Source organism: Rhinolophus sinicus, linkage group LG04 (assembly GCF_036562045.2).
Source record: "Rhinolophus sinicus isolate RSC01 linkage group LG04, ASM3656204v1, whole genome shotgun sequence".
NCBI classification, from domain to species: Eukaryota; Metazoa; Chordata; class Mammalia; order Chiroptera; family Rhinolophidae; genus Rhinolophus; species Rhinolophus sinicus.
The window spans coordinates 144,182,561-144,201,673 of NC_133754.1; the positions used below are offsets into that span (position 1 = coordinate 144,182,561).

Sequence of the window (19,113 nt, forward strand, 5' to 3'; positions counted from 1 at the left end):
AAAACCTACACACTAATGTTTATAGCAATTTTATTCACAACTGCCGAATCTTGGAAGCAACCAAGATGTCCTTCAGTAGGTGAACAATTAAACTCTGGCACATCCAATGGACTCTCGAGCACTAAAAGAGAAATGAGCTATTAAACCATAAAGACATGGAAGAAACTTGAGAATAAGTACTAAGACTCCAGCCTTTAACAGCTACATATCGTGATTCCAACTATATGACATTGTGGAATAGACAAAATTATGGACAATAAAGAGCTGTGGTTGCCAGGAGTCAGGGTGAAGCTGTGGTGTAGGCAGAGCAGATTTTTAAGACAGTGAAAATACTGTATGGTACCTTACTGATGGATACATCACACATTTGTCCAAACCTATAGAATGTGTAACACCAACACTGAAATCTAAAAAGTGGACTTTGGCAGATGATTATGAGTCAATGTAGGTTCATCATTTTTAACGAAAGTACCCCCTTGTGAGGGATGTTGCTAGTAAGGGAGGCTCTATCTCTGTGGGGAGGGAGGGCATATGAGCAATCTGTCCTTTCCTCTCATTTTTGCTGTGAATCTAAAACTGCTCTAGTCTAATAAATTTAATAGGGAATACTTACCATGAGCCAGGCACTGTTACATCCTTTTACAGAAGCCTAGTTCCAGGGTGCATTACCCTCTTAACCACTATGCCACGCTGCTCAACAGTTCTTTCCTTTACAAGTTAATTCACACTGTGGGAAGCCCACCTCATGCTAAAACCTGAGGCTCATTTTACAGATTAAAGCCCATTGTAGAATAGATAAAAGGAGTAGCCCAAAGTCACACAGTGAATTCGTATCACTGTGTCCTGGCAAAACATTTTTGGAGGGTGTGCAAGGATATCTATAAGGACAAACATGGTATATTCTTAAAATGCTTAGTGTATTTCAATGCACATTCCAAAGTTAAAGCCCATTTTTAGTCTTGCCAGAGACACATTCAAGTTTGAATGCAAAAGTCTAGGTAGAATTGAATCTTCCTGCTTCCTTTCTCCCTAGTTGATGCTCCTGACAAATTAAATCCTTTCCAAATCTGTTCTCAATGTTACGTATAGTAAGTGATTACAGAGATATTACAAGCCCATGTTCTCAAAGACATTTACAGACCAATGATCTCCAAGGGCCCATCATCTTCCCATCTGTCTTCTTTATCCCCCACACACCACTGATTTCAAAACCTTAAGATTTAAAATTTATCAAGCAAATGTTTTGACAGAAGCAGCACCTTGAGAAGGGAAGTAAGTCTTATTCTTGAATAAAAATTAAGTTTACTTTCTCAATACTATAATTATCAATTGTGAAGATATTCTTCAATTTCCTTCGTATTTCAGGAGATACTGTCCATATCTCATCATATGGACTTTTACACATACATATTTTCCCCATTTGAAGCAAAAGCAGCAATATCCAAAGACCTGGGACATATGACAGTGAACTAGTGTTAAGTATTTCCATTTCAAACTCTATCACTTGAGAAGCCATAGTTGTGTTCTTGGCTTCAGCTACCCTCTGGGCAAAGTCAGAACGTCACTGTTACTCCTTACTATTTATTCCACATGGCACCTGCCAAGACCAAGCCCGGGCACCCATCTCTACACAACACACAAAAAAACAAAACTATGCCTGTTTTTGTACACAAATTGTCATGCCTAAAGTATCATCTAGACAGCAAAGAAGAAAAAAGGCAGATAAGCCATAATTGTTCAAATTTCATTTTTCTCTTAAGTGCTAAGATTGTCTCGATCCTAAAAGTGTCTATTCATTTATTCAAAAACAAATTACCTAGTATGTACCGTACTTGAAGATGTTTCACGAAACTCACCTCATGGTTCTCACTTGAACACACTTCAGGGATGGCAATGGAAAAAAAAATTACAAAATAGCCATGCAGCCTACATATGCAACTAGAAAGTTTTCTTTGTATCCATTTTCTAATTATCCCCCTGTAGGATTTCTAACTATGGTTTAAAAACCCAATGAACAAGTGGAAGTTTCCCTCTGTACATGGCTTTTATTATTTACATAATACAATATAGCATCAATGCTGGATAGCATGATTATGTGCAATACATAAATATGAACTATCTGTACACATCTGCAGATCTAACTCCGAACTAAGGTACATAAAATTGAAAGCAAAACTGTGAATGCTTTAATAAAAGTAAAAACTAGGACTGAACACTGCAATAAATCAGAAGTAGTGCCTCGTGTACATACTTATTTACAGATGAAAACAGGCATTACCACAACACTAATCTAACTATACTCATTTATATATAAAAAACACAAGTTTCATACAGCACAGAAAACCTTCCATTATAACACAGAAGTGATATTACCAGACAAGCATCAGTGAAGTATACTGCCTCTTCTAGTTGTTATTGTACAATGCTGTAGATAATGCAGCCCATGCAATACACCCAAGAACACTAGAGTCCTACATCCAAGTACAATTAATGATAAAGCAGCCCTCTGCAAGTGGTGCTGGATACCACTAAGAAGTCTACTGCAGCCATGTTGATTATGATTTTCCATGCAGAAGGGTAGTTACATTAAGAACTGAAGTCTTTTAAAAAAAAAAAGCTTTAAACATTCTTTCTTCAACCAAAACATTCAAAAGATGCACATGAAAAATTAACTGTTCAGATACCTTTGCAACTTAAAATTCAGATGCATGTTATTCAATAGAGCCGCTGTATGTGAAAACCAAACGTAGAGTTTTAATTTCTTCTTGTAAACAAATTAATCCTAGTGCAGTTCTGTGCTACACAACATTTTTAGCAATGAGAGTAATGCAGACGTCTTCTGGTGCAGGCCAGCACAATAAGCTTCAATGGTAGCTCAAGACCCTGTTGCTTGATGGTTTTACTCTTATGATAACCAGTTGCGATGTTTACCTTTCATAGAATGTCTTATTTGACAGATTTTAGGAGAGCAATGAGCCAGGCTTACATATGGCACCAAATACTGGTTTCACGGAAAGGTCTGATCCTCTTTATAGCCTTCTTCCTGCTTCCAAAGAACATGTTGTGGAAATTAACAGGGTGAAGTTTAACTATGGTAGAAGTAGACTGCCAGTCCTTTTCTGGTGTACCATTTTTTAAAAAAATACAGGCACATAACACTAGCCAAAGATTATACCTTGATTACATTCCCAAAAGGCAGATATGCTGCAAACATGCAGAGATTTCATGTATTTTGTTTGGCACGTGGGAACTAAATTTTGTCCCATTTATCTGTATAACTCAATTTCCTGTGCAGATTTTCATCCAATTTTATTCAAGGGAGGGCATATACATTTTGTAGGGCTGTATCTATCCAATTCTGCCTGTAACAAACACCCAAACATCCTAAAATATCAATTATAAGACAGACAAGTATAAAGTAAAACTCTGGAGAACATCAAAGGAAAATGGCCATGCATCTGCTCTTTAATGTTTTCCTACGATATATTAAAATAAAAACAAAGTTTCAGTCTCTTCACAAGTAGTAATTTATATTCTCTGGATTTTTTCAGCCACAACAACTGGATTCTCTTTTCTGATTTTTGCTGCAGCTTCTGCTTTGTAATCATATGGACAGTTGTGCTTGTCAGAGTAACGGTGAAGTCCACAAAACAAATTTCCACATCGGCAGTCAAACCCTGCACACACGAGAGGAAGTAGAGTCACTTGGGAACTTGTAGTAGTTAAAACGGAAAAAAAAAAAAGCTTTAGTCACTATAGAAAAGGAACCAGACTTTCATGGCTCTTTGCAACATGAGACAAGAGTCTATCACTTTAAATTGTGAAAGAGCTTTTAAACATCCTCTGACATGTGAGAAATTCAAATAACTGTCCTTCCGTAAACTGCTGCAGATATAATACAGGGCAGAAACTCCAGGCTCTGGAATCAGACTGATCTAGAGTCAAATCCTACTCCTACCATGTTAACTGGGTAATGTTTCCTCAAGTGAAACCCAGGGAAACACAACCGTAAAGTTCTGAGATTTAAAGGAAACAAAAGGTATCTAGATTATTTTGTGCCTGGCTCAAAGTAGGTGCTTACTGTTCAGGTTCAGCTACCTTTTCCCCAGGAGAACAAAGGAAAGAATCAAAAGGGATGAATTTTTATCAGTCCAATAAAGGAAAGGAATTCACAAGGCCTGAAGTTAATAAAGGGTTTCATGTGATTAGGGAGACAAACGGAAATCAAATTCAGCTTCTTCCCCCTATCCCCCTTTCTAGTCCACACTAGAAATAGAAACTTTCTTTTCCTGAAAATCGGGCATGTTTTATGTTTAAGACCCACCAGCCCCTTAGGGAGTAACCAGGAGATCCTTGTTGAACCCTAGCCATAAAACATACATGTATAATGTGTTCTGTAATACCTGTAAGGCCAACTTTCTTTCTGCACATGAAACATCTGTTCTTCTTTGGTTTAGGTAACTCAGGAGCTTTTTCTTCACTTTGAGAAGTACTGGGCTGAGAAACTGAGGGACTGGGCTGAGTGACAACTGAAAAACAAGGGTAAAAATTAGAAATTTGTCAGAGTTCGCTGGCTGACAATTATCTAAGTAAAAAAAAATTTTTTTTTAAGAACAGTAAGAGTCTTTGTGAAAATGTTTAAGAAGCCTTTCTTAAAAACATGTACTTTAAATAGAATCTTATACTTTAATATCAGCACTTTCAAGTCTGAGAATTTCTTGCCAATTAATACCATTCGCTCCTCTAAGTTTTATAAAATGATCACTGTACTCAAATTCCTTTGAACTCATTCTTAACAGATTGTACTGAGAAACAAGATCCTAATTCTAAGTTTTTACAGAGATGTTCATATGCTCAGTTTTTCCATATTGCAAGTACCTAAATGTTAACGTCTTAATTAGGAGGGCTGTTCAAATTCATTACTACTCAGCAAATAAAGTTGCCAACTTATAAGGTACTTGACTATAAAAAAAGAAATCATTTTCGTTTTACACTGACAGAAAAGACTGTTTAGATAAAACCGGCAGATTTTGACAAGTAAAACCCAAATCATTAATCACTAGTTTCAAATCCTAAAAAATTCACAATAATTATTTTGCCATTTTAAAAAGTACTTTATATTGTCTTACATAGAAAATCTAAAAGATTTTTTTAAACAGTGTCTTTTCAAAGATTAGCAAATATCTTTAGGACAATGTAAGTACTTGGGAAGTTTTGATTTTAAACTACTAAGGATTCTAAAGGCAAAACAAGAATTTTTAAAGCACAGCTTTCATTTACTTTGTGATACTTATCTAAAATGGGTATGGAATTCAGAGATATGATTTACATTAAAAAGTCTGTTTCACCTCCTTAGGACTTAAAAGTTTTAGTTCACACAAGACAGCAACAAAATTTATCACTATGAAGGTAAAATTACAGACTACTGGATTAAAACCTATGTTACTACTAGTTATTTAAAAACGAAACACCAAATTTAATTGTTTTTATAAAATTCAGCTATACCAGAAGCACTATAAACTGAGTTTTAATATTAATCCACACCCCAAGAACAGCAAACTAATGTATGCAATGCTAAAATTACTGCCTAAATAGGCCAGCAACATTCACATAAACCCAAACTTTAAAAGCAAGCCAATTTACTCTTAAAATTCTCCCCAAATTTATAACTCATTTGCATTAGTAATATATCCAGACTAACAGAATATTCCACCTATTACTTATGCTAAAAATCTACTATGACAACCTCAATATAATTTTTTCCTGATGGTATAAGGGTAAAGAATAATCTTTGGGAATAGCTGAGGAGCGGGGAGGGGTGACAGCCATTTCCTCGGCCACACCTGAAAACCCAACAGTGGTTCTTAAGAAGGGGTTAAGAAAAGAAAAACGATACAGAAAAGGCAAAGAAGCAGTGAACTACAGAATGCCTACTAAGAAATAATAAATGTGAGGACTAGCTACAGATCTAACCCAAAAGGTACTGTTCCAAGGTCAGAGTAATTTTGTGTAAAAAACAAAGAATAGAACAAAAGTCTCACATACATACATACTAATTTGGTCAGTTTTTTTCAGAAGGATGAACTCATTTCAAAATACCAAAAATGGATTCACCTGCCCAACTTAAAAATTTTCACCTAAACTTCACAAGTTAGGATTGATATAGTTCACCTATGCTTGGCTCTAAGATGTTAGCAAAAGCAAGCCTCCAAAGCAGATGACACTTATTTCCTCACAATAAAGTTTCATATTGTGTTCCATTCAGGAAATAATGAATTGATAAAAAATAAACGATATGCACCACAGAGTACATGGCTCCTTGTTGTAGGCCTAGCACAGGTCATTCAAACAAGTCCATTTTCTGGCACATTAGAGCACCTCTGGTTGCACTGCGTAAGTTAAGCAAAGACTCAAAGTCACTATCTAATGAAAACCAAAAATATCTTCCCATATTGAGTTTTAAGCTCCCATAAAATATGGGTTCCTACAGTTCAACTTGAAAGTTTATTTTAATGTTCAATATGTTCTGTTGCTTGAATATTTTCTGCAATATTGACAACATCAAGACTGAACAGTTACTGCTTTTGATTATAAGATGGTTCTTCATAGCTTTGAAATTTAATCTATAGAATTTCTAAGTTTGTGAACGATAGCTTCTCTAATGATTTAGACACCTTTAACATATGATGGTAAACCTTTTAAGTTCATTGAATTCTTAACACTTCCAGCCTCCAACTTATAAACTTTGTTGATTTGTAGGTGTGGAGTATTGGGGGGCTGGGGAGGGGAGAAAAGAAAGGAGAGAGTAAAGAGTGACTATTTTACACTCTTTAAAGATAGTGGTTCTTTCTTGGCCTGCATTTTATAGCTCTCTCTCTCTCTCTCTCTCTCTGGTCCTTCAATGGGAAGGAAAGAATCCCCCCACCAACCCTTTCTCATACTACCAAGTCCAGAACTGAACTAGTATGAAACAAAAAGCATACCTGGCTCTGACACCTCTGTTTTCGGGGTAGTTATTTTGTCCTCTCTTGAAATGCTCATTTCTGTCATTTGCTGAGTTACAGGCAAGGCAGCCACAGGCACATTTCTATTTGAGTTCAAGCAAACATTTTTAAAGATGTTAAGGGTACTTCTTCGTGAGATAAGTTGTCAGTTCAACTTTATATATTATTTCCAACATGATGAAATGGAGCTAAATAATCTAAAATTTTAAAAAGATATTGGATGCCCAGCACAAATGGTTGAGAATGAAGAAAGCAATGTAATAAATGGCTCATCAATTCAAGGCTGCATATCTGTATAGGTCACTTTTTTTATAGCCAACTAGGATTTTTAAGCTGTGCCTGTAATTTGTTTAAGGGCAAAAGGGGTCAGTTTTGCCAAAATGCCTGTGTGGCATTACAGTACAGTCTGTGGAGCCGCTCTCTTTACAATCCCTAAACCTCAATTATAAGTAAATAAAAGCACAGCATTCTCAACACAGCATCTTTGGGGGTGTTATGGAGCGCATTACGGTATGTATCTTTACTCAATGACCTACAAGATCATATATGAAGATACTGAAATCCCTGACTATGCAACTCATACAAAACCAAGGGCATCTGATATATTAATATCCTTATTATATAGTAACATTCATAATTATAATTGTATAGGTAGCACAGATATTTTTATTTCCTTCTTGTGTTATCATAAAAACCCTGAAATGCTCAATCTTACCTTGATTTTTCAGATGTGCTGCCAGCAGCACCTTCACAGTTGTTTAAACTAGCTTCTGCTCTTTGTACAGATGCAGAATCTGAGGTAGGACTGTTGGAACCACTAGTTGTCCCTATTTAAAAAAAGGATTTGTGAGAAACAAAGCAATACTACACTCAGTATCAAGACCAGTAAGTAACAAATACTTGCATTTAACTAGGTTAGTGATCTAAGCACTTGCACTGTGCTGCAGAATCCTATACTTAAGCGAGTATCCAAACAAAAATATGCATTAAAAAGTCATATCCAGTGAATATAAGTATGAAACAAAACCTCAAAAAGTAAAATGAAAAAGCTAAAAGATGTTTGTAGATAGTCATTCATTTCTGATGTAGTTATGCCAAGTACTTGGGCTGTTGCTTTAATTTCAAGCTTTTCTCAGGTCTTCTCTCCTTGGGCTTTCAGCATTGATTCTCTCAGTCTTAGCCCCCAATTCTTGGCTCTATGTTTTCTGTTCACCAGTTCTTCAAACCGGTTTTTCCTTGGAAACAACTTACCCATTGGGCTCATTCTGCCACTATTCTGCTGCCTCTGAAGATGTTCTTTATAGCAAACAGAACACATTCCATTTGTTCTAGGATTTCCATAAAAGCCACATCCTGTACTACACAGCATGGGCCCTGGGGTCTGGTTAGTCTCCTGAGCCATATTTTTCTGCTATAAAAAAAAACAAAAAACAAAATTTTAGAAACTAACATGCAACGAAAATAAAACCACTAAATTAGTATGATGGTCACCAGCATACCTTTGTTACTCTAAACACCAAGTCTGTTTCTAAACAAAGGCCCATTATGACTATTTCGTTGCCTTTATAAAACAAAGGCGATGAAAGGAATTGTTTTAGCTCGACAAAACATTCTTTAGGACAAAAAATTCTACCATTAAACACTAAAATGTATTATTGCACCTGTCACTATTGTTTTAATTTCTGAACAGGTCACTCTGCCTGATATCAGAATTATGTTTAAATAAATTTGGGCAATTGATATCTTTAAAGTCACTTTCTGCTCTCCTGCACATTAGTTACAAATATATTAAACGGAACTTGCAAATGGAAAAAAACCCTACAATAATCATAATTAGTGACTCTGGAGCTCTATTAGTGGTTCTTTTAACTGAATGTATATTTGATGTAGCTCTAAAACTTTCTTAAAACTAATACCCAAACATACTTGGGTCCCACTAGTAATTCAACAATTCTGTTATGGGGCAGAGCATCTGTGCTTTTAAAACGTTGCAACACCTTTATAGCCCACTGAAGAGAGAGGGCTGGTATAGATCATCTAGCCTTTCCTGTTACCTTGGTACCAACAAGTGAAGCTCTTTAAGAATTCAGGGGTCAGCTGCTTAAGCTTTTATGTTCTACATTTGAGGGGTGAAATCTGGGTCTGAGAACTTTCAAGTCAGTGTCTAGAAACCTGTAAAGCAAAAATTATCAGCCATAGATTTCTCACCCAAAGGCTCTCTCTATTAAACTTTTAACAAGCGCTTCTCTTCCTCATACCAGAAAATGAAACCATTTTAAGCTCTATTTCAATACAAGAAAGCAAAGCAATATAAATCCACAACCTTTAGTAATGGTTAATATTTAATGCTAGGCTACCAGAAAGAACTTCATACAGCAAGAATACTCTTCCTTTTCCAGAGCCTTGTTAAAATTAGCACAAACATAGTAATAGGTTGCTAAATTTCTAAATTTTCCTCTGAGTTAAGAGAAAATACACATTTAAGAAAAATGTGAGGGTTTCCATGTCATCTTAAAATATGTATGAATGTACAAAAGCATATTTGAGAGTATTTTATCAAAATATCATTTGCTCTAACTTGTGGTCACTGTCATTTAAATGTACCTTAATTTTGATAATGGAGGTCAGTTACGATTTATTAAGTTGTTAACATTTCAAGTAAGTGCAGGAAAAGTACTTCAAGCTAGAGCTTGTCATCTTCTGGAATTTTATATAGCCTTTTCCAGCTACCACACATAGAATACACTCTTTAGTGAGTTATTAAAAACAATGTTGTAGCAAGTATTAGCAATTTTTATTAATAAAATTATAAAAAGGATGGAAGAAGACTAATCAATTTTGACCTGGCCAGAATCCTGACAATTATTCCCCAGTTAAATGACAGTAATCTTTACTTTTGTTAGCAAAAAAGGCACCATTTTCAAGCTTATCGAGCTTGTATGGAATGACCAAGATCCACAACCTCAAACAGTACTAATTTAGCTGACACTGTCTCTTTAAATAGTAAGTGGAATTTAGCTGACTCATTTTAGAGCAGAGTAGTGTAAACATTTCAAAATCACTTACAAAGTTTATTAATAAACACTTTCAGCTGGGTTTTTAAAAATTTGAGCATACGTGCAAAAAGCGCTTCAAATAATACATTATGTATTTATTTGCATACCCACAAAGCAAAGTATGTAAATCTTTACCCTGAACAAAAAGTTGGGCCATTCCCTGATTGAACCCTGCTTAAGAATTATGCTAGCTCACACTTTCTATACCAACTTCCAGTGTCATTTGACAGTAACTTTAAAAGCAAATGAGCCAACCAACATTATTAACATTAACCAAATTCTTAAAATCTTGTTTTATGTAAATTAAATGGGCGAGTTCTTTCTCTTCCAATGATTCACCCACTTCGACATGCACAGTACTCCTTCCTTCTTCAGAAAACACATCTACCTTCAAATCACTATCAACAGCCTTCAACTGAGACACCAGGCCTTTATTCTTTTACATCGCTTCTCATCTTGCAGATTGCCTTGCACCCTAGAAAGCCAGCTTTTAAATGCCATTACATGTGCACAGCTTGCCTTAATATTTCTCAGAAGCTTAGATCACATGGGCCAGGGCTTCAGCCTGTCACAAGGCTGCAATGTGACAGGCTGAGCTGGATGGAGGCTCTCACATAAAGCCTAGTCAACAGGGGCCTCTGAAATCAGCTTCTATTTATATCCCAGAGCTTGCCAACTCCTACACAACCACAAGAACGAAGGATGCGGCCTTCATGCATTTAATATATGAAGAAAATAAGACAGAAAGATGCCATTAAAGCTGTTACAGTTTTTTCAAATGTAGGGAGGGTTAGAGAACAATCTCAAATTCAATCTAGAAGATGCAAGCTTCATTAATTACTCATAAAGGCAAAATGGTCAGGGCTGTTTATAAAAACCAAGCACAGTAGAGAGCATCAAGACAGGAAGAATCCTCATGTTTAGTGGCAATTTTTTTTTTTGGGGGGGGGGTACGGGTGGGAGTTGCCTGTAGGTACTGTGGTTCTTTACTACTTGGCAGTATTTTGGAAACATGCAGTACCATTACTATTCAGCACTTTTAAAGTTGATAGAAACTTGAGCATTCAAGTGCCAGCTCTATCAGGTATAGGTGAAATGTTTATTTTTATAGTTTTGGTTTCCTAATTCATAGCTTAAAAAACAAAACCCTGGGCATGCACTGAAAAATTCTCCAGCCTCAAATATAATAAAAAAAGGCTTTTTACGCCTATGGGATTTAGTTATTCCAGGTGTACACAATGTTTAAAGATATTTAGAATGCCCACTCACCTGGAGTTGATACCCGAGTTCTAGCCTCTAATCTACCTCTAACTAAACGAGTGACCTTGGGTAAGTCCTTACTCTCCATATCTCAGTTCCCCCTGCCAAATGGAGATTAGTGTGATTTTTCAAAAGCTCCTTTCCAGGCTTAATAACAGGCCTGATGGAAAATAGGGAAAAACAAAACAACAAATCCCTCTTGGTGTACCTTTAAGAAAAAACTTAAAAGATAAAATTGCAATTATTTTTACTAATTCAAATTGTTCTGAAATCCTACTTTTTAGAAATGAGTAAAATGAAAATCATTTAGTTTTTTTTAAAGCCTGTAAATTACCTGAAAACCAGGTTTAGAAAGAGGGGCTCTGTAACCTATATACTAGTTTACACTAGTGTGTCCTTAGACCAGATTCTCAGGACGTATTCAATCAATAAAGATAACCCGGGCCTTTCCCCCAAACAGCTCCAAGGAATGAGCTGAAAGAGGGCAAAGAATTTCACGTTCATCAGCCTAAATGCACGAAACAAAGGGCAAGGTGTTCCATTTCTTTTATGAAAGAGATCTTGGGCAAGAAAAGCAGCGACATTGGGAAAACTAAAACATGACGACAGAGAAGCACCCCTCACCCACGTCCCAGGTAATTTTAGAACAAGTCCGGGTCCCACTGGTCCCCCAATCCTATTCTCGTGCCCCGCGCCAAGCACAGGCCTCACTCTGGAAAGCCCAACAGGGCCTTCTCCAAAAACCACTGAGTCATGCATAACAGCAGATCCGCAGGACAGGCCAGCCCCTCACTCTGCCGTCCCTGCGTCGACCCCCGGCCCTGAACGGCTCCCGGAGGAGGAGGTGGGAGAGCTGGGGGGTGCGGCAGGCGGGGGCCGGGGGTGCGGCCGCCGCCACCGCCTCTTTGTCTCTATGGGTTGAGCTGCCCACGCCGGGCACCGCCGCCGAGGGCGGGCGGGACCAACGCGAGGCAGACCCGGGGCCCGAAGCCCGGAGGCCGCACGAGGGGTATTGTTTCCCTGACTGTGCTTGAGCGAGTGAGCCGGGGCGCAGGGAGCCGGGCCTCGGGCCACGACGACAGGATGACGCCTCCGTCTTTGTGCTTCCTGAGCTGGCGGGCTGGCTCCCCTCCCCCGGACGCTGCCATCCGCGGCCCGCTCGGGCTTCGCCTAAGTTCCCTGCCGATCAGGTCCCCCCCCCATTCCCACCCCCCGACCCAGCACGAGCAGTCAGGCACCCGCCCCCAGCTTCCCACCACTTACCGTGCGTGGGCTGGAGTGCAGAAGTCAGGCTTGCGCGCGACGCCGGCGCGGTGGGACCGAGCCGAGGCCTGGGGATGAGCTAGCCCGACGCCCTGGAGTCGCCGCCGCGGGCGGGAAGCAGGTAGGAGCCTCGGGCGAGGGTGGTGCTACCTCCGCCGCCGCGGGGTACTTCTTTGTTCCTGCAGCAGCACCAAGCGTGGCCTGGACACGCCGGAGCTCGGGAAGTGGGAGGAGGGAAGCGAGGGGGGGCAGAGGAGGAGGCGGAGGGAGGACCGGAGGCCGCGGAGGCTAACGCTGCTTGGGGCGCTTGCCGTCGTCGCCTCACGTCTCCGCCGGCGGCGGGTAAGGCCGAGTCCGAGGGCAAATGGGGCGCGCGCAGCGAGGGCTGGGCGCCGCGAGGACCCGCTGATGGCGCTCTCCGTCGCTTCTGCCACCGCTGATGAGGCTGCGTGGCTCCCAGGAACGAGCGAGCTCCTAATAGAAAAGCAGACAGGTCCGCGGTCCGCCGACTGACGCTTCCTCTCCGCTCGGCGCCTGGACAGTGAAGGAGGAGAGGGGGCGGGGTCTGTGCGTCAGCGAAAACCCCTACGGCGGCGGTGGGGAGCGCGGTGACGTCCCCTGCCCGACGCCCCGCCCCCGCCCCCAGTCACCAGGTCCGAGAGGCGGGGCGGAGTGTGACCGCGCTGCCATCTCACGGAGCCGAGTCACTGGCCCGGCTCCGGCCCTAGGGTGGAGCTGGAAAGAGCGAGTCTTGCGGAGGATGCGTTTCTATTTTTAACCTGATTGTGGGCCCTCGGCCTCCCTCCTTCCGATTTTCTCACTCATGCTCGCTTTTCGCCATCTGAGTTCTCACGCTTTGTCTGGAGCCCTTTCATCCTTACTCTTCTAACCACCCCGTTCCCACCTCTCAAGAATGACAAGGATTCGCCTCGAGTAGAAGAAAAAGAACTTCCTTATAGCTTCTGGGTGTTTTAGTCTGCTTATGAGGCCTCCCCCTTCCCCGCCCCCCACCCCACTCCCTTCCACCCCGTTTCGGTTCCAAAGTCTAGCCTGAGCATTGCCCTGAAGCCACCCGGAAGGAGCTGGGCAGGCGGCGCTCGCTCAAGGTCACGGGTGGTGATGCAGTCTGGAAACTCTGCTCTAGCTGCTAGTCCCTCGGCCCAGGCGTCGCTGTTCTGAACAAACTGTTTTTTTGGCCAGCCTGTAAAATCCCTAGAAATTGACTATTCCAGCAAAGCGTCGTAAACTGGGAAAGCACCAAATGTTCTACTCAAGAAATGGAGTTAAGGGACAAACAAGCTAGACCTGAGGCGGATATCAGAAAGGAGACGTTGCAGGAGGAAGTTCAACAGAGGGAAGGTATTACTATGTAGGCAGGCAATTCAGAAATGAAGCACAGGGCTCGACTAGTTTGTAATAGTTAACTCGAAACACTGAATCTTTTCAAAGCACCCCGCAAAAAACAACAACAAAAAAAAAACAAACCCACTTCCAGCTGACCTCTCCACGTGATTTTAGTTTAACTCAAACGAACAAAATTACTAAGAAAGGAATTACGAAATTTTCTAGTAAACAATGGCCTAATGAATAAATGGAAATGATATTTAGGGCTTATATTAGCCACCATTAAGAATGGAGTGAGAGGTCCCTTCCGTGTTTCCCAAACTTGCTGATCAGAAAAATCACCTGTGATAATTTAAACGATCCCTAGGCCTCTCCCTTGAAGATGGTTTTTGTATGGGGGTGGAGCTCAGGAACTTGTATTTTAAGTAATGCTTTATAATTTTGTGTATTTGAGAGACCCTGTCCTCATTCCCTGTGCTAAAATTTCCAAATCAAACAGTTCCCTGCCACAGTAAGCAGAATACTTAGAACATAACTGACCATTTAGGGTTATTGCTGTGGTCAATTAATGTATTAGAAATGGTAAGTAGTTTCATTTCTAGGTCCTAGGACCATTGGGATTTATTTCCTTAAATGAGTAGACAAATAGTAAAAACAAAGTAGCTACCTTTGCAGACCATTTTTGGTGCTAAGTATTTTCCATTTAGGGTCTCATTTAATCCTCATAGCAATTCACTGAGATAGGTACTATTATATCCATTTTTACAAATACGGGAATAACGACTAAGGAAGATAAATTACTTGCTTGAGGACTGAAGGACAGGAAAGCTATGGAAGTGATTCTTTCTGAGGACAAAAATAACTTGGAGATTTTCCCCCACAGAATTTTAAAAAGTTATACAAGATAATTCCTGAAGAAGCATAATTGAAAAAAAAAAAAAACAAAAACTAAGAGTAACAAGGCAAGCTGATTATTTAATAATGTACTGCATAAAATATGTTATGTAGCACCTTCTGATACTTTATCTTCTCTACCAACCATTTATAATTTCCTCAATGAGACTGTTACAACCAAGAATGTGGTTGGCAGTGAACCTGGTTTTAGAAAGATTCCAGTCCAGCAACTACCCTAATCATTCTCCAAGGGTAGGCCCCAGACCAGCAACATCAGCATCACCTGGGTACCTGTTAGAAATACAAATTCTCAGTTCCCCACACCAGACATATGGAATCACAAACTCTGAAGGTTGGTCAAGCTATAAGTTTTAATAAGTCTTCCATGTGATTCTGATGCATGCTTATGTTTGAGAACCACTGACTTACCCTTACCATGCCATAAGGCAATCTCTCTCTCAGATGCTCACACCGTGTAAAGTGAAAAGGTTAGGGGCGGCCAGTTAGCTCAGCTGTTAAGAGCGCGGTGCTCTTAACAACAAGGTTGCAGGTCCAATCCCTGTATGGGCTACTATGAGCGGCACTCTCCACAACTAGATTGAAACAACTACTTGACTTGGAGCTGATGGGTCCTGGAAAAAAACACTTTAAAAAAAAGGTGAAAAGGTTAAAAAAAATTTTCTCATATTAATGGTTAACAGATTATGGGATAAGCTTCTATGGAGTTTTTTGTTTTTGTTTTTGTTTTGCTTTTTGGTGTTCTAAATTTTCAGTTGGACTCTAAAGACAAACTATAAAACACAAAATAATACTAGGATGCTTTTAATATAATATGCAAAAGAACTGTCATTCTATGATCATCTGAGAAGGTCGAAACCAGCCTCTGTAAAAAAAAAAAAAATAACGGAAAGTGGGGCATACTTAAATGTGGTGTTCTCAATTAATTGTTCAAAAACACTGTTTGTAGAATTTCATCATGTGGATGAAAAAAAGAGTTCTATGGAAAGTAAAACCACAGGGTGATCTGATCTTAAATTCCTAATGGGGCAGGTTATAGTGGGTAGTCACGTGCCAGGCATGTAACTTTTTAAATAAAAGGTTTATCTTTGCCTTAAAAAAGCTGTCCATTGTTTTTCTGCATCTAGGTTAACACACCTTTGAAATAAGGGTAACCACCCTCAAAAAAGCGTGTAATCTTGTTAACTACTCTATTGTCCAATCCCCGTTTTGCTTTCCCCACCTTCATATAATCTTATGTTCCTTCCTAAATTCAAATGTGTAAAAGAAACTGCAAAAGTGTCATTTTCTGAAGCATTTGAAATCTTATATTCCAGGTATTGTTGTCAGTTTGGCTCAAATAAAATCTTATAAAATTTTTTTACAGGTTTGGATGTTCTTACATCGACAATTCCCTGGGACATACCAAGTAGTTGATACTGATCCATTCCTAAGTACTCCTTGAAAATAATGATAACTCATTATTATTATTATTATTATTATTTTCCATAAAAGTGTTTTGCACACTTAATTACATTCTAGGCACCCACTGAACTGGGTGTTAAAATATACATTGGTGGGAAAAATTGATCTTACCCTTATTCTCATGGATCTTACTGTCGTGTTGGGGAGAAAGACATTAATATTATTGTACAAATATATAATTGTGAACTGGTAAATATTTGAAAGAAAGGTACAGAATGCTATGGAAACATGTACTAATGCTAATGGATACTGAAAACTCACCCAGGTCTGAGTTCCATGACCAGTCATCCCCATTGCCAGTGGAACCAGGCTTGTTTCTTTAAAGCAGTGAACTGTAGTAAACTGGCATGTCTTTTGAGAAAGGTGGAACAGTTTATATTCTGTTTAAGAATTCAGGCAAAGTCATTACAGGTTCACTTACATTTTTCTTTGTAATCTAGGGATGGGCCAAAAAGGGTACTAACGGTTGGAGAAGAACAAATAGAGTTAAATTTCTTAGAAAGTAGAAACTGACATCCTTGAAAAATAGCAATAAAAGTTATTAGTCCACTGTAAAATATAAAAGACCTGGAGTTATTTTAACTTAGCATTTAACTTTCCATTATAGAGACAAGAATTGCTGCTATGGCATTATTGTAATCCCCTGTCATGGGTAACTTCATTTTCTCCAAGTGCTTGAGTAGATCTATGTGAAGCACAAAGTCTTTACTGGGGTTTAAAAAACTATTGGGTGTCATGTGTTGTTCACATACTGCCCTTCCTCCGTTTCCTTCTTCAGTGTCTTCCCCCAGATCAAGGTAAAGAGACTCAACTGTATTTTTTTTTTTTTTTTTTTTTCCTAAGGAGGGCACAGCTATCAGTGGCCCAGGCGAGGATTGAACCCACAACCTTGGTGTTATTAGCACCACGCTCTAACCAACTGAGCTAACCAGCCATCGCTCAACTGTATTTTTATTATTTTCAAAATGACTGACTGAAAGGATTACACTATTGTATTTAAAGCAAATCATAATTAAAAAATTAAAAAATAACATACCATTATTTATTTTTTCTTTTTAATAATTAAATAATAATTAAACTATAAGGGAATCCAATAATAGGTTGTTTATAGTCCCAGATCAAAAAGTGGTTGGCTGAATTTTTTTTCCCCAAAGAATTAATAAAGGAAGTAGCAATTTAATTACTGTGTAAACCTTATGGTAATTCTAAAGCCATACTTGTTTTCAATGAAAACAATTTGGTTAAAGAGTCTTCAAATAAAATGGCATGGATATTTCACCTGATTAGAGAAGACTTTCAGACAAAATCCAGATACTGTCAATATAGCCATAAGCAATTTTTAAGACTATTTAAATGAACAAAAACCTTTATTATTTTATGTAAATCAAATACTTATAAAGTGAAGGAAATTGGTGAATTAATATGTATATATATTTTGCTGTCGATATTACCTTTTAAGACACAAGGTACTATGTGTTCAAGAACTTTAAGAAATCTTTGTGACTGAACAAACCAGGTGTAAATGTTAAGTATGTATTTTCTGAATCCCAGTGATTAGCTCTGGGATTGACTCGGAAACACCACTTTGTAGTATATCATTATTTGGGTGCATGGTGGTGAGCAGGCCAGAAAGAATAAGGAACGAGGTCCGTGATTCGGCAAGAGCCCAGCAACTGAAGTCCAATGCTCTCTTGCGCGGATAGAAGGATGGATGGTCCAAACCAGTCTCCCCCAGTTTTCCCAATATCAGAGAAGAGGAGATAATTGCTTTGTTAGTTGCTGCAGGTGGAGACCTGGAGATCACCTGGTGCAGTGATCCTAATAGAGAGAGGTGCTGATACGCCAGGTGCATCTGGCTTCTCTTCTAGTATAGTTCCTTTCAAAAAGACTTCCCTTTCCCCACTCTTTTCTGGCTAAGAGGTTAAGAAGCAGCCTTCAAAAAGGAGAGGATGCAATAAAGGATTCCTGAAATGGGAGTTACATTCTACTAAACGACTCCTTCAGCCCTGGCAATTGTAAGACCCCATGATTTCTTTGAGTGCTTATCTGAATGAGTAAAGTTTTGCTTAGTTAATGTTTTAAAAAGTTTCATTCTTTTGTTAAGTACTTCACCTTATAGTTATGGTCGAGTTTTTAAAGAGAGTACAAAGCTAGAAATGCATAACAAATTTGCTTTAAAAACTAAAACCAACAGGAGTGCAGAGACACAAGGGTTAAAGGAACTATGGAAGTTTCATGCAAATAATACTTAGTATTTATTTTGTGGTTTGTGCTTTTATATGCCTTATTTCTGATCTTTAAAATAGTTCTTTGAAGTAGTGATGGTTATGCTCTTTGACAGAAATAGAGCTGAAGTACAAGGAGGTAAATAATATACCTAAAATTATACAGCTGGTATTGAAGAGTGAAATCAAACCCAGGTCAGTCTGACTCTGAAACTTGAGTTCTTTCCAAAGTAGCAAGTGCCTTTCCTAAACTAGTTATAATTAGAAAATTTTGGACTTGGAATGAAACCTAGAGGGTCTCCTTCAGCTCTCCACCCAGCATAGAAGTCTTCTAGACAACATTCCCATTCTGTGCTAATACCACTAATATGGTGAAAGGATGTGCTCATAAGTTAACCCATTCCTACTTCCCTAAAGTCGTGATTCAAGATTTCATCCAGATTATTACCATTATCTAGTTTGCAAAGACCTCAGAAAAATGTAACTTTAGTGTTGTCCCATTTAACTGTATTCCATGACTAGTAAGATGCCATTGATTAAAAATAGCTAACGAATTTTATTTTTTAAGAACTCATTGCTAAATCA

General features: G+C 38.9%; 1 protein-coding gene across 1 annotated transcript; it reads right to left on the reverse strand.

The window, feature by feature from the left end:
- Positions 1–2,025: 2,025 nt before the first annotated feature.
- Positions 2,026–13,760, reverse strand: ZFAND5 (zinc finger AN1-type containing 5). Its single transcript, XM_019736661.2, has 6 exons — positions 12,584–13,760; positions 8,256–8,415; positions 7,720–7,831; positions 6,984–7,087; positions 4,404–4,529; positions 2,026–3,677 (listed from the first exon to the last, which is right to left on the reverse strand). Exons 2-6 carry the CDS (start codon positions 8,404–8,406, stop codon positions 3,529–3,531), a joined length of 642 nt encoding a protein of 213 aa, XP_019592220.1. The 5' UTR covers positions 8,407–8,415; positions 12,584–13,760; the 3' UTR covers positions 2,026–3,528.
- Between the last annotated feature and the right edge of the window lie 5,353 nt (positions 13,761–19,113).

Bases quoted from the DNA above. Each gene is read 5' to 3' on its own strand.
- ZFAND5 (XM_019736661.2), bottom strand. From the start codon at position 8,406: ATGGCTCAGGAGACTAACCAGACCCCAGGGCCCATGCTGTGTAGTACA. The intron at 7,088-7,719 runs GTAAGATTGAGC...GAACTCAAATAG, and splicing joins AGCACATCTGAAAAATCAAG to AAATGTGCCTGTGGCTGCCT. The intron at 4,530-6,983 runs GTATGCTTTTTG...CTTGTTTTTCAG, and splicing joins AACAGAGGTGTCAGAGCCAG to TTGTCACTCAGCCCAGTCCC.